General features: G+C 46.1%; 2 protein-coding genes across 3 annotated transcripts; both read left to right on the forward strand.

The window, feature by feature from the left end:
* The first annotated feature begins 4,530 nt into the window (after positions 1–4,530).
* On the forward strand, positions 4,531–13,713 carry LOC123060005 (uncharacterized). 2 transcript variants are annotated; one of them, XM_044482564.1, is made up of 11 exons: positions 4,531–4,877; positions 5,314–5,404; positions 6,408–6,662; positions 6,746–6,963; positions 7,046–7,555; positions 7,651–7,806; positions 8,014–8,088; positions 8,163–8,246; positions 8,337–8,522; positions 12,999–13,046; positions 13,370–13,713. In XM_044482564.1, exons 5-10 carry the CDS (start codon positions 7,210–7,212, stop codon positions 13,034–13,036), a joined length of 885 nt encoding a protein of 294 aa, XP_044338499.1. In that variant the 5' UTR covers positions 4,531–4,877; positions 5,314–5,404; positions 6,408–6,662; positions 6,746–6,963; positions 7,046–7,209; the 3' UTR covers positions 13,037–13,046; positions 13,370–13,713. The 2 variants fall into 2 exon arrangements, 1 of the variants encoding a protein (XP_044338499.1); XR_006427689.1 differs by lacking the exons at positions 12,999–13,046; positions 13,370–13,713 and adding an exon at positions 9,356–9,495 and having other exon boundaries at positions 8,337–9,260.
* A 1,017-nt stretch (positions 13,714–14,730) lies between these two features.
* Positions 14,731–15,413, forward strand: LOC123057717 (non-specific lipid-transfer protein 4.1). The gene has a single exon (XM_044480629.1). It carries the CDS (start codon positions 14,804–14,806, stop codon positions 15,149–15,151), a length of 348 nt encoding a protein of 115 aa, XP_044336564.1. The 5' UTR covers positions 14,731–14,803; the 3' UTR covers positions 15,152–15,413.
* The last annotated feature ends 668 nt before the right edge of the window (positions 15,414–16,081 follow it).

Below are 16,081 nucleotides of genomic sequence, written 5' to 3' on the forward strand. Positions count from 1 at the left end.
TCTACACCGGCGGGGCGCGAACGAGCTGATCACGATGTCTGCATCGGGTTCGGGCAAGGCGACGGAGGATGCCCCTCTACCTCGAGGGGATCCAGATCGTGGGAAGGCGGTACGGCCTACTCCGGGTTCGCCAGGAGAGGCTAGGGTTCATCTTGAAGAAGCCCTGGGAAAGCTTGGCATCACGGATGAGGAGGTAACTCCATTAATCCTAGATGATCACCAGGACGAGACTCCGACGAAATGACTGCTTGCAGGGAAAGGTGCTACCCCGAAACCTACTTCATATCCAGACGATAGGTAATGCTCTTTGCCCGGCTTGGGGTAATCCCCGGGGTCTGCAATTCTGATCTATGGGGAATAATATGTTTGTGGTGGAGCTGGAATCGAAGCAGGACAGAGAGAGAATTTGGGTAGGCTCACCATGGCATGTTAGCAAGCATGCGGTGATCGTTGCTGATTTTGAGGATTGCATGCGTCCAGATGAAGTAAAATTTGACCGGCTACATCTTTGGGCACGGGTCATGAACCTCCCATACAATCTCAGAGATGATGCATGGGGGGTTGAGATCGCAAAGCAAATAGATAAAGAAGCTACGTCCGTGCAGTTTGACCATATGGGGGGCTATCTGCGTGTGTGAGTCTCAGTTGATGTGAGCAAGCCACTAAGGAGATGGATTCTGATTGATTCAACAAGAAGAAAGCGGCGAGATTTATATGATATTCAGTATGAGAATGTCCTGCATTTTTGTTTCTCGTGTGGCTACTTAGGGCACTCTGATCTCTATTGCCCTACTCCGGGAAAGAGGGACATCCATGGAAATCTTCCTTCCGGGCCTCGGATGAACGGAAGAAAGCTTCATCAAATGACAGCTCGAGTAAACAAGGTACTGCTGCCAATCAAAGCAAGAGGGAGTCTAGAAACTCGAGCAATGTTGGTGCTAGCAAAGGCACTCCCGAGGTAAACTCTCCGGTCAAGAATCGCCCTATCAAGAGGAAAGATGTACCTCGGCAGGAATATAAGAGGGTTAATGGCCCACTCCTACTAATGGACTCGGGTGCAGAAAAGACGGATCTCGATACATCCTCGCTGCACTATGAGGAACACATGGATGAACGGCACGATGAGGATGGAAGAAAGAAGAAGAAACCTACCCCCGACAACTCAGCACAGGCTGCTGGACAGCCCTGCCCGTCCAAATGAATTGCATAAGCTGGAACTACCGGAGGCTTGGGAACCCAACGGCAGTTCGCGAGCTTCGCAGCATTCTGAAGCAAGAAGGTTCTGCCCTTGTGTTTATCATGGAAACTAAAATAAGGTCGAAGAAAGTCGAGAATCTGCAAAATACTTTGGGATTTGCAGGATGTTTCGCTGTCAACAGTAATGGTCTTAGTGGCGGTGTGGGATTGTTTTGGTCGAGTGAAGTTTTGGTTGAACTGAAATTTTTTAGTGTGAGCCACATCGATGTGGTTGTCACAAAGATCGATCTTGATTCTCCTGGTTGGAGATTCACTGGTTTCTATGGAGCTCCAAGAGAGGAAAACCGTCATCATAGTTGGCGCTTCATGAGAACATTATACGGAATTGAACATCAAGCATGGATATGCACTGGCGATTTCAATGAAACACTTTATGGCACCGAAAACTTCAGTCATGTTGCACGGCCAGAGTGGCAAATGCGAGCCTTTCGCGAGGTCGTCGAGGAGTGTGCCCTCCAGGATATTGGCTGGGCCGGAGTGGAATATACATGGGATAACATGCAGCAAGGCGATGCAAACATCAAAGCTCGCCTGGTCCGGGCTCTAGTCAATTCGGCAACATTAAATCTTTTTGAGGAGTCCAGGCCGGTTAGACATGTTAGTTCCATAGAGTCAGATGACTGTTTTCTTGTAATTGAATTGCGTGAGCTCAATAATCATAAATATAAGAAAGGAGTGAAACAATTTCGGTATGAGAACTTGTGGAAATCACATGCCGATTATGATGACCTTGTTAGTGAATCATGGCAGCGACTACATCAAGGGCAAGGTCTCGCAGGTATCGCATGCACTCTTTCCAAGATGTAGGGCGAGTTGGGAGCATGGGGCGCAAGAGAATTCGGCAATCTCTCTAAAACGGTCAAGAAACTGCAAAAAAAGATAGAGAGCTTGCGCCGGCATGCAGTTGGCAGAGGGCCCTTGGGGGAGGAGCTGGCTACAGCTCAGAAACTTAGAGAAGCCCTCGGGCAAGAAGAAGTTTGGTTGCGGCAGCGCTCAAGAGTTCGCTGGCTGCGTGCAGGTGATCGCAATACAACTCACTTTCAAGCTCAGTCAAATCAACCAAAACGCATGAATCATATAGTTGGTCTGATGCGGTTAGATGGATCCGTATGTGCATATTCTGAGGAGGATAAGGTGTAAGTCCAAGATTTCTATCAACAACTTTATACTTCGCAGGGTTTCCAGAACATGGACGGCTTGCTACAGTTTGTGCCAGAACGGGTTACCCCAAATATGAATGATGATCTCCAGCGACCTTTTGAGGCCGCTGAAGTACGCACAACGCTGTTTCAAATGGCCCCGTCCAAAGCACCTGGCATTGATGGTTTCACTGCGGGTAGCTCTGCTGCTGCGGGTAGTTGCCGGACTAGGTAAGATCCGAGTCTTCGACTGGTCCATCCTCATCGCCACATCCTCCTCCTTCGCCTCCGCCGTGGATGATGTCAAGCATCTCCCTGACCGGGCTGTCGTACACCGGGTCCCCCGCTCTAGGCATTGTAGCAAACATCATGCGCGCATCCATCTGCTCCCCGCCAACCGTCCGCACCCGGACAAGTATCGGCAAAGAACACTCGGAGAAGAGTGGCACCGCGTTTATCTCAACCATGTAAGGCACCGTCCCGGCGGTGGTTCCGAGCTGCTTGGAGGCGTAGAAGTACGAAGACTTGTAAGGCTCTGGCCACGGCTCCGCTTGAACTATTGGTGTGCTTGTCTTGGCACCGCGGACTTCGCTGCGACGTCCGCCATGTTTGCCATGACCAGCATGCCAGCTGCCACCACCACGTCCACCGGCGGCCATCCGCTTCTTGAGCTTCTCTTTCTTTAGGGCCTTGACTTTGACGCGGCAAGTTTGCCGCATGGCCGAGCTGATCTTCCGAGCGAACGTGATGCTCGGATCCTCCTGCACCTCCGCCGCCACCTCCATCTCCGATAAGTTCTCTGAAAGTTCCATGTGTCGGTGGCGGAAGGATGGAGAGTGTGGGAGAAAGGGTGGGAATTGGGTGGAGAGAGTAGGAATTTTGGGGCAGAAACAGTGCGTGTTGCTACAAAAGCATGGGCTCCGCCTTCTTTTCCGGTGGGCCAGCGGCGTCAAACTCCATCATTTCTTATGTCCGAACTTCCGTAAAAACCCTCCACGTTTCGTTACGATTTGTGGGAAAATCAAGGTCCGGACAGCCCTGCGGATCGATACAGGACCGTGTTGGAAGGCTTCCACGGTCAAGACAACACGGTTCAAACGTATGTGTGTGGTTTGAGAGTCGCCGTTCGAGATGCCCTAATGGCGGTGTATATCGATCGAGACTTTGCAATGGTGGCACGTGGAATGGTTCGATGCGCCTGGATCCGGCACTAGGGCTACACCTGTACAACTTCATCCCTAATGGCGCCACTTGTGGAGCATACAACCAAAGATAGCAGCGGCACGGCGCATATTCTGCTTCAGTGTTGCCGTATATGATCCTGATGCGCCAAGGCCACTTGCATAATAAAATTGATATTTAGTAACGTCGAAGCAAAATACGGTTCGCCGTGTCATACATAATACTCCAAAGACATTTCTTCATATAAACTAAATTAATGATTAAAATCTATTAGCTCTGAATATGGCATCAATGAATCATAAGATGGAGAAAGTAAGGAAGGTGGTTGATCTCCAGCACTGCACGACCACATGCACCGACAGATTGGTATAGTTCACTCGTCGAGCTCACCAAGTTAATGCACCCAGCGACTCCATGGTCGATCATTGAGAGTAAATGTCGGTACTAATCTTCCCTGCACGCACTAATCAAGCATACTCCACCGCTAGGCATGCTTGGTCGATCCATCCGCCGAGCCCAACATCGAACCGTCTCCAAAATTAATTAATACCCAGCAACCGATTACAACATCCAGCGACCACAATTTATGCACTGGCTCACACCAATCAGATTTATCTCTGTGGACGCAATACTTGGCAGCATCATGATACATGGCAAATTTACCTGAAAGATACTGTCTTCATATAATCTAAATCAATACTAGTTAAAATGTAGCTCATGATATGGCAACAATGAATGTTAAAGTGTGACAAGGGGACAATGTAAGGCAAGGTAGTTGATCGCCGACAGTGCACGACCACCTACGCCATCATCTACTACCCCTATAAAAGCACGAGAGGACGGAGAACCAAATCATCCTACCCATCGAAACCTCCAATCTGATGGTCTACATCCCTCCAGCATACTAAACGTGTTTTATACTTTAATTACCCACCAATGCCATTACGGTAATTACTTACCCACCATTGCCATTGGGTTAACACCCCGTCCAAAAAAAACCTCACCATCACGTCGCTGCCCCGACGGCGTGTCCAGTTTTCGCCCCACCTCTTCCCCAGATCCTCCCCGCCAGCCACCGCCCTCGACCTAGGCCTTCGTCTGCACGCCGCCGCCGGACCGCCCCGTCCACGTGCCTCCGTCTACACGCCGCCGCCGGACCGCCCCGTCCACGCGCCACCGCCCGGACCGCCCCATTCACGCGCCGCCGCTCGGGCCGCCCCGTTCACGCGCCCGCCGCCCGGGCCGACCCATCCACGACGCCGTTGACACCGTTCTCTCCTCGCACGGCCGCCTACAAAGGTCCATCTTCAATTCCTTCACCGGGTCTGCATGGCTACTCCAGGATGCTTTGTTTGTCCTTCTCTTCATGTCTCCTTTTAATGTGGATGCCCATATCGTCGGGATCGATAAGTCTGCCCGTGAGCCGGCCGGCCTACCGTACGTACGAATCATGTCCATACTCCCCCCCCCCCATACCTGCTTCACGATCAACGAGATGTTTTCTGTTCCTTTTTTCAGAATCCCTGTTGTTATGCAGCTGGCCATTGCTAAAATTCATTCTATTCATGTGCTGAAAGGAGCTGAGCTTAATTTACATATGTATCTGAAGGAGCACTAGCTAGAACTATGTATCTGACATGCATACACACAATGGTTGATTTCATACCTGCTTACATTCTGCACCTTTTCACTAACAATAAATTAGCTATGATATTATATTTATTTTTGTTATCAGGAACTACAGCTACGACATAGTATACAACAACTTGACCGGGCCGCCACGTCCACGCGCCGCCAGGACACAGCCCACGCCGGACCTCCACGCTGTAGGTGCTTTACCCTCACATTCTTCCTGCTTGCTGCCACAATTTTTGGTGTAATTGTACCATGTTCAATACCTTCTAATTTTTGTTGGTGTTTCTGCTGCTCTTAGTTCTAGGCATTGTTTGAGCCTGGTCAGATTAATCACATACATACATGAGCTAAGTTAAATATGGAGAATCGATCTGTTCTTCACCAGATGCAAATTCATCGATGCTTGAGTTGGATCATGAATGTGCTTCAGTTGCATATCTTTGTAGTAGTATACTCCTTTCTGACAATCAAGTATTCCCTCCGTCCGAAAATACTTGTCATCAAGATGGATAAAAAGAGATGTATCTAAAACTAAAATACGTCTTGATACATCCCTTTTTATCCAATTTGATGACAAGTATTTACGGACAGAGGGAGTATATACTAATGGTATTGCCAGTATCATAGGTATATACTCCATATGGTACTATATACTCTGAGATTTGTTGTATACACCCTCATTTGTAAAATAATGTATGTATATACTTCTTGATAATTAGCATAGTGGGTTAAATAATTTTTGGTCTTCTAACTCTCTAGGATAATTAACATCTCTGCGGTAAGGCCTTTTCATTTTAAAATAACCTATTCATTTGATCAATACAACAGCTCTCTTTTTAAATAGTGGTAGTTTCTCTGAAGTTCTACTTATTTAATTCATTATTTTGGTGTCCAGATCCAATAGCCTTGTTGTTAATTAAAGCTTTGTTTATATCTTCTTCTAATAAATCAATTTACAGTGCAAATATATGTATTGCTCGACTTTCAGTCCTGCACTTTATCTATGTTGCTTGCTCCGAACTCTGTAGTCGCACATTGCACATGCTGTTCCAGCGTCTGGTTATTGCATTTGCTTCTTCACCTCTTTCTGTACTTTGTTTGATTCTTCTTAATATTTGTGTTTTTCCTATAAGATGACGTAGAGTAATTCAGACAAAGTTCCATAAATGACTACGCATCGTTCGCCATTTACAGACATAACGAACTCGTCTACCATTGAGAATGAAAGTGTCACTACTAATAGTCAACAAGCAAAAAAGAATACATGGTATGCCCGACTGTCTGATGAGAAGAGAGCAGCATTCCTCGAAAAACGTCGTATCTCCCGACAAGAAAAGAAGGCTCAGACTCTGAATATTGTTAGTGGTCAACTAGCACCTGAGGCACATGCTTCGTTAGGATCCAAGGAATGTACCCCTTTGAGCAACATAACCAACACACACACAAATGGTATGTTCATACTCTGCATATCATAATTATTGAATGACCATTTACTCATTTTGCTTGTACGTCTGACTCCTGCGTTATGTCAGATGCAAGATGTACAGGGGACTCCACGACTACTGTTCTACATTCCGGAGATGCTAATGTTGGGCGAAAAAGGAGTGCCCATAATTGGTATGCTCGACTAATAGACGAACAAAGAGCAGAACACTTACACAAGCTGCGGTTGGCTCGCCTGCAAAAAAAGCTGTAGCTGACAGTGTTACTGTCGAATTACCTCACAGCTTGTACTCGCGATCTTCACCTGGTAATACCACCTTCAAATACCACTGTATTAATGACACATCTTCATCAGGGTTTATGAGTTTGTCTGCTCTTCTTCAAAACAGGTTCAGCCATTACGGTACAAATCTCCGAGGGTACTTGTCTTCCCGTGGCACAGCACAAAGCGACAACTGCAACCGGCGCTGCGAGTGTCAAACAGCGCCAACCATCTGGCGAGGAAGCGTCACCTGGTCAGAGCGCCAACATTTGTTTTCAGTTCATACTTGCAATGTCACCTAAATTGTGGACTGAAGCTGGAATGCTTATCATCCCACAAGTTTCTACATCAACGGTAGGTATCACACATTATGGATTGGCACATTCCAGTATCACCCGTCTGGGACACATGCTGGTTGCAGAGCCAAAGACAAAGGAGGACGATTCTGATGATTGGTTGCATAGGAATCCAACTTACGTACGGGGAGCGAGGTCGGCTGAACACAATAGTAACGTCTTACGGACTGGATCAAGGTCGGCTGAACACAATAGTAACGTCTTACAGGCAGGAGGAGAGCACGGACAACATGACTTTGTGCCCACGAGTTTTATCTTCAGTCCGTCCATTGAACCACAAGGTATGCTGAAACTTACCAGCAATTATTCATTCTGTTATATTACAGCACAATGTCCTTTCGACATGACATGGAGACTTCTACCTTACGTTATATAGATTCAGCTGCCCGCTACGAGAAGGAGCGCATTCATAAGAGAACGAAATACTTGGAAATGAGCACGGACCAGAGAGATGCCTTATTATATCGGGTTCGCGAGTACAAGAAAAGAAAGTGGACGACTTGTGCCTCATACGACCAGTACGACCATGCTGGTAAGACATCTGGATCCGTATGCCAGTCACCATGCACACCTGCCATACAAAACAACCATCTATGTATTTAACCGTCTGATTGAATTGCATAGTATGGTTTGATGGGGATCTTAAACGCATAAGCCGCTTGATATTCACATTGAGAATGCTATTATACATTTGATAACTCTGTCTACTCTCTTCGGTTGGTTTTCCTATGTCTTCCAGGAGTCAGCAACATTGACGAGGACTCTGATGTAGCCGGAATTTTCGAGCCAATGAGACCGGATGCTCAAATTGAAGGTGTGTTGTCTTCCCTCCCATAATAGTACCCACAGTTATTATATTTAGCTGATTAAATCATGGTGTTCCCATAGAAAACATGGGCACCTCCCAGGAGGGAGAGACTGTGTATGATGATGATGATGAGGAGGAGGAGAGTAGCCGCTTCAGCGCACAAGGTTACTTATACCATGAGATTATAATTCATTACTGTTGTGAGTCACTATTCTTTGCGACCCCGGATTTAATTCTTGCTAGTGACTTTCCAGGTAATGACTTCGAATCGTACAGAGTGACAACTGATGGTTCGTATGCTTTTGAGACTCATGATCCTTACGACTACGTCTACCACAATATACCCACCAAGCATCATGTTTTGAAGCGAGTAAAATATTGTATCCATTGTGGAGCAATTAGGTTACAGTACGAAGGTCCAGCCTTCTGTTGCAAAAAAGGTAAGGTCAAGGTATTTATCCCAGAGGTTCCTCAAGAGCTGCAACAATTATTTTCAAGTCAGGTAGATGAGGATGCAAAGTACTTTAGGCAGCACATTCGATATTTCAACTCCCACTTCTCCTTCACAAGCCTTGGAGTTACCCTGGACAAACGGGTCAACACCGCGGCAAGAACCGGTGTATACACCTTCCGTGCTCATGGTCAGTTGTACCACCGTCTAGACCATCTTGTACCAGGTGATCACGGACCCAGGCATTTGCAGCTATAGATTTATGATATAGACGAAGCCTTAGAACATAGGGTGAAGCACTCTCCAGATCTAGATATCAACCTCATACAGAAGATTCTGCGTATACTGGAGAACAACCCATATGTAAGGACTTTTAAGAGCCTTGGTTCAGTTCCAGACCTAGCAGAATATAAAATTACACTAAACACAAATATAAAATTGGACCAACGGAGGTACAATGCCCCTACAGCTTCACAGGTGGCTACAATGTGGGTTGAAGGTACTGACCCTCAACACACTTTTGAGAGAAGTGTTATTGTGCATGGAAAAGGGGACCATCCTTTGTACATCAGAGCCTACTATGGATGCTATGATCCTTTAGCGTACCCATTATTTAACCCAGATGGAGAGATAGGATGGAACCGTTGCCTGCCATATGAGGGACCAACACCGGCTCAGGCAGGCAATGACGATGACAACGACAACCAAGACGATGAACGAGAAGCAGGTAATGGTATCGTAACAATTGGTGACCCATCCATGAATTCCTCTAATCTTTAGTAGTATCATTATTCATAATTCTTTGCCGCAATCATCTTGTAGATGACAACGAAGAACAAGATGATGATGAAGTCACTGAGTCTAAAAAATATGTTAGTGTGAGGGAGTATTACTGTTTCAAGTTGCAGATCAGGGAAGGAATTTTTAACATCCTATTGTTTGGGAGGCCTCTTATCCAACAGTGGCTTGTTGACATGTACATCAAAATGGAGACTATGAGGCTTGATTTCTACTCGAAGCCTCAGAATTAAAAACTCATACGTGTTGAGCTATACTAGGTAACAAAAATCTCCTCAGTCTCATCAACATACTATGATAACTTGACACACACTGGTATGTTAGTGAATAACTATAATTAAACGTGAACCAAATATGAGCCTAATGTATAGTCTTGTTGGTTATCGGCATGCTTGTATTCTAAAAGCAAGAACCAATTATGAGCCTTATTCATTTGTTTCATAGGGTGTTGTTGACACCATTGCTTCTGGAGAGACGCGTGTTGCTCAGATTGGAAAAAGACTCATGCTCCCTCGGACTTTTCCGGGAGGTGATCAAGTCATGCAGTGAAGATTCCTTGATGTGATAGCCGTTGTTCAGAGATACATGAAGCCTGATTACTTAAGCACTATGACTTGCAACAGGAGATAACTTCCAGACTTGCACCCGGACAAACACCGCAAGACTGTCCTAACCTGGTGGCCAGAGTATGCAGGGCCAAGATGCGGAGTCTGAAAGATCTTATGGTAAAAAAGAAGTACTTTGGTCCGGTTGCGGCGTATGCTCATGTTACCGAGTTCCAAAAAAGGGGTCTACCGCATGAGCACTTCCTGCTGATCATGGCCTCAGATAGTAAGCTGACAAATCCAGACGCCTATGATAGGGTAATCTCGATAGAGATCCCTAGCCATGACAAGTACCCTGTGTTGCATGGACTGCTTATCAAGCATATACTCCACGGCCCATGTGGTACTCTCCAGAAGAATTGTCCTTGCATGATAGATGGAAATTTTCGTTTTCGTTACCCTCGATAGTTTTTCCCTGCAACACAACAAGGAAAGGACTCATACCCTATATATAGGAGACGAGATGATGGCCGCCGAGTTAAAGTTAGGAATGCAGTGTTGGACAACAGATGGGTTGTCCCGTACAACCCCGGACTGCTTATGAGATATAATTGTCACATTAATGTTGAAGCTTGCTCGAGCATAAAATCAGTCAAATATTTGTACAAGTACATATACAAGGGGCATGATCGTGCTTCCTTCTCAGTTGACCTGGCGGCAAATGATGGTGTTGTGATAAATGAGATTCGGCAATACAGGGATGCAAGGTTTGTAACACCCCCAGAGTCTATGTACAGGGTATGTGCTTTTCGTATGTTTGATGTCTCTCCCGCTATGTTGCAACTACATCTGCATTTGCCCAACATGCATACTGTTGCATTCAATGGTACTGATAACCTCGAGGATGTTATGAACCGACCGTCCTCTTCCCATGCTCACAGAATACTTTAGGATGAATGAGGTGGACCCTTATGCACGAAACTTCTTGTATAAAGAGTTCCCAGAATTCTTTCGATGGATTAAGGGTAAGAAAAAGTGGCAGAAAAGAAGCCAAAGGGGGCGCGGGCAAGTTGGAAGGATTGTTTATGCACATGCTGCTGATGGTGAAAGGTACTTTCTGAGAGTGCTTCTGAATCATAGAAGTGGTGCCACTTCATATGAGGATTTGAGAACTGTAAATGGAAGGCTTTGCTCGACTTTCAGGGAAGCATGTCAGCTCATGGGCCTAATAGAGACTGAGAAATCTCTTGACGACTGCTTGAACGAGTCTGCTACTTTCCAGATGCCATGTGAGGCGACTGCTTGACCGAGTCTGTTACTTTCCAGACTGCTTGACGACTGCTTTGCAACTATTCTTGTATTCTGTGAGGCGACCAACATCCATGCATTGCGGGAGAAGCACCTGGAGTCAATGTCTGAGGATTACCGTCGTACCCAGTCCAACCAGGCTGCGCTGGAATAGATGGTCCTTAGAGACATCTGGGATTTGGTGCATTCGATGGGCACAGATATTAAAAGCTATGACCTCCCGGTGCTGGTTGAGACCGGTGATGGTTCCGGCGACCTCCTAAGAGAGGTTCGAGAGGAGTTGTCGGTCGGTGTGGATCAAGAGCATTAAGATCTATATACATCCCTGAACATTGAGCAGAGGGCTAGGTTTGAGGAAATCTTGGATCACGTGGTGAACAATAGGAAACAGGTTTTCTTTTTTGATGGTCCTGGTGGCATGGGTAAGAATTATCTCTACAAGGCGCTTCTTGCTAAAGTGCGTTCATTGGGTAAAATAGCTATTGCAACCACGACATCCGGAATAGCCGCATCAATCATGCTCGGTGGATGTACCGCCCACTCCAGGTTCAAAATTCCGGTTAAGCTCATGGATAATAGCATCCGCAGCTTCACCAAGCAGAGTGGTACTGCGGAGTTGCTTCGGAGAGCATCTCTCATAATTTGGGATGAGGTTACCAGGACGAAGCGTCAAGCAATTGAGGCACTTGATAGGTCACTACAGGATATCATGGGATGTGTTATGCCATTTGGGGGGAAGGTTGTGGTGTTTGGAGGGGATTTTAGGCAGGTCCTTCCCGTGGTCCCGCGTGGGACAAGAGCACAAATCACTGACGCCACGCTGCAAAGATCATATCTATGGGAGAGAATTAGACAAATACGCCTCATGCGTAATATGAGAACACAGACTGACCCGTGGTTCTCCAAATACCTCTTGAGAATTGGCAATGGAACGGAGGAGACGATTAGTCATGATTATGTGCGTCTGCCTGATGACATTTTGATAGGTTACACACCTGGTGACGCACCAGTCATGAAGCTTATTGAACACGTGTTCCCATCTCTTCATGAGAACGCATCATCCAGTGCCTACATGAGCACACGTGCTATTCTTTCTACCAAGAATGAGCATGTGGACAACCTAAATGCAAAGATGATTGACAGATTTCCCGGCCAAGAAAAGGTATACTATAGCTTTGATTCTGTCAATGATGATACACGCAATAACTACCCAATTGACTATCTGAACAACCACACTCCAAATGGCTTGCCTCCCCATATTTTGAAAGTTAAAGTTAATTGTCCTATCATTCTGCTCCGGAATCTCGATCCTAATAATGGACTTTGCAATGGAACGAGATTGATGATTAGAGCTTTCCAAAATAACGCAATCGACGCGGAGATTGTTGGTGGACAACATGCTGGAAAGAGAGTGTTCATCCCTAGGATCCCGATGGCACCCTCGGAGGATATTTCACTTCTTTCAAGTTGAAGAGGAAGCAATTCCCTATTCGTCTGAGTTTTGCAATGACCATAAACAAAGCCCAGGGGCAAACCATCCCAACTGTTGGCATTTACCTTCCAGAGCCTGTATTCTCTCACGGTCAGCTTTATGTTGCACTGTCAAGGGATGTTTCAAGGCAGACAACTCGGGTTCTGGCAAAGCCAAATAAAGAAATAGATCAAATTGGTAAAAGCACCAAAAACGTTGTGTATAGAGATGTCTTGGAGGGATGAAGCAGGTTTGTCATCCATAAATATTGCTGTGGATTTCTACTATTGGGCGTGTATTTATAATGTTTCTTAGAACTAACATCATATGTTTCTAAATGTAGATTTTCGTCAGTACACATCATGTTGGCAGGATACATAAGCCATCTTCTGTAAGTTGCATTGCGAAACATTTTATCGTTCAAAGATAGCTCTTAACTATTTGTTGGTGTACCTAGCAGTCTCATTTATTCATGGTTGAAAACCTTTGTTGTGATCACACATGCTCCATCCTACATGATTATCATTCGTGAATTAATCATTAACTATCCTGTTATGATGAACGCTTGTCTCAGTAACACTTATTATTTGCTCTAGCAGCATTGCCAGGTTGTTTTTTTATATTCAAATTTGTACTTTCGCTCTTGTCAGTCCAACATTTTTTAAATCTACCTCTACATACATATTTAAAAGGTTCATCTTATCTTATGTCCAGTTTGCACTATACAGAGCAGTTGCACACATGACTCCTTGGGGAAGTTTAGAATTTTTGAATTCATATTGCTGGAGTGTAGATGGAAGTTTCAGTGTGATGCTTCTAATTACTGTATTGGACTGACAAGACATGACGGTCTGTGTTGCGACTAATGAAGATGTACATCATGTGGTGGGGAGATGCACAAGAGTTCAAGCATTGTGTATGACTATTATAATTTCTCGGCACTACAAGATATGCAGCATTTTACCTATTTTGGTCCTCATTGGCTTCTTTGTGATGACATTATTTTTTAGAAAGCCCAGGCTTCTATTGTTTCCTCTGTTCAGTTCTTTTTTATAGGAGAAGGTTAATTTTTCAGATTTGTCCCTGCTTGCGTGCAGGGGACTTTGTTTTCTTATTTAAGAATTATGGTTAATATTTAATTTCATTGGCAGAGAAACTTTGTTATATAAATGTACATGTATCGATGCAGTAAGTATTGGAATATTGCTCTTTTCCTCTGTCAGAAGTGAATAACCCCAAAGAAAGAAGATTACCCCCAGCACGACATTTGTATCTACATATTTTACATATATATTTTTCGAGCATGATTTTGAGGCTCTGGCTAGCATCCTGATTGCCAATTTTGGTACATTATTGCCAATTTCTCCAAGCCGGACCTGATATCAGCCAAGTGATGGAGAAATGTGCTCCAGATGTCATGCTGGTGGAGAAAACAGTTTTGCGGGGCATACAGGAGCTTCTACTGAAACAAGGTGTCACTCTGGTGCTTCATATGAAGCTCGACCGGCTGCAGAGAATTGCACGCTGCTCTGGATCTCCTATAGTCTTCTATCTCTAAATAAAAAAAAGGCTATATATGCAAAGGCAGGCTTGTCTGTCTTTTCTTGATTTGTAATATTTTCTGGTGCAACCAAACTATCTTTATATGCATATTATTCTCACATATATACTTGTATATTAGTCGAGACGTGCATTTGCACGTGCACGCTTACTAGTATGGTGTAGTTCCCTAGTCGAGCTCACCAAATTATTGATCAACTACTCCAGGATCGGTGATTTTGAGAGTACATGTCGCTATTAATCAGCCGTGCACGAAGCCACGAATCAACCACACACCACTGCAAGAATGCACACATGCATGCCTGGTCCATCCATCACATGCCGAATACAACATCCAACCCTCTCCAAAACGTATTAATATATCCATCAACCGAATCTAACATCCAACAACAAAAATTTATGTTCTGACTCCCACTAATCGGATTTATCCATCTGGACAGAGTAGGTGGTACCATGTTGGTTCAAAGCCCTATTTAAGCCCATGCACCCCTCTACGAAACTCATCACCACTATAATCACTTAGAAAATCTAGTCATCTCATCTTCTGCAGCTGAGCTCACCACCACTACTATTGCTAGCTAGATCGAGATGGCCCGTGCTGCAGTTGCTCGGCTCGTGCTGGTCGCCCTGGTGGCGACAATGCTCCTCATAACCACCGACGCGGCCATCTCATGCGGTCAGGTGAACTCCGCCTTGAGCCCCTGCATCTCCTATGCACGAGGCAACAGTGCCAACCCGTCTGCGGCCTGCTGCAGCGGCGTCAGGAGACTTGCGGGCGCAGTGCGGAGCACCACTGACAAGAAAACGACGTGCAACTGCATCAAGAGCGCTGCTGGTGGGCTCAGCGCTGGCAAGGCCGCCGACATCCCCTCCAAGTGCAGCGTCAGCATCCCATACGCCATCAGCCCTTCCCTCGACTGCTCTACTATTCGCTAATCAACCACTGCCCACCATGGCTGCTGCATATCGCGCCATCCGACGTTTCTGAGTATGCTTAAGTCACAAATACATATGAATAAACGTTCTGACCTGATCTCTATGTGAGGGAGAAAGGAGTGCGTACGCTGAGCCAGCTCTGAATGGCCGGCCACTGTCGTACTATTTTTGCTTTTTACTTTCACTCCCATTGAGGAGACACGAGACTTTATTGTACGTTGTACCATGTACACTTCTAGTATGTGGATTGTACTTATAATTATTTCTCCCAGGTAATTTAATCCACATAACAACCGTGAGAGACGATGAAAATAAAGTGAATGCATAGGACCTCTTACGGGTTTTAATTATAAGGCATCTCAAATGGCAACCCGAAAATTTTCTCCCGCATCCGTCCGCGGGCAGGGAACGCCATCCAATGCTAGCCATATAAAACGAGCCAACAATTCGACCAAAGCTCACGAAATTCTATCAAACGGGCTGCATGGCGGGGACAGGGGAGCCACCTTGACCCGGCGTCTGATCAGGATGCCGCGGTGGTGCGGGGGCGAGGCTGGCTCCTCACCATGCAATGTCCGATATGGATGCGGCAGTTGTGCCGGGGAGGGGTTGGCTCCTGCTTCATTGATGTAGCGTGGATGCCGGCTTGGGCTTGACGTGGTGGCGTGGCGGGGACAGCGGATCCACCTTCATGCACGCCGGCGATGGCGGAGAGGGCCCCATGTACGGAGCGACCGCTCCGTCATTATCTCGATCTGACGGACAATATATCGTCCGTCAGAGCAGCCACCTTGAGGGGTCGGGGCGGCTACAGCGGTGGCTCATGTGGATGCGGGGGCGTTGCCTGGTCCTCCTCGTCATCGGAGGAGACGACGATCTCCTACTTGGTTGGGGAGCCAGCATCCGTGGATGCTGACGGGCTAGGAGAGT

This window comes from Triticum aestivum, chromosome 3A, assembly GCF_018294505.1.
Source record: "Triticum aestivum cultivar Chinese Spring chromosome 3A, IWGSC CS RefSeq v2.1, whole genome shotgun sequence".
NCBI lineage: Eukaryota > Viridiplantae > Streptophyta > Magnoliopsida > Poales > Poaceae > Triticum > Triticum aestivum.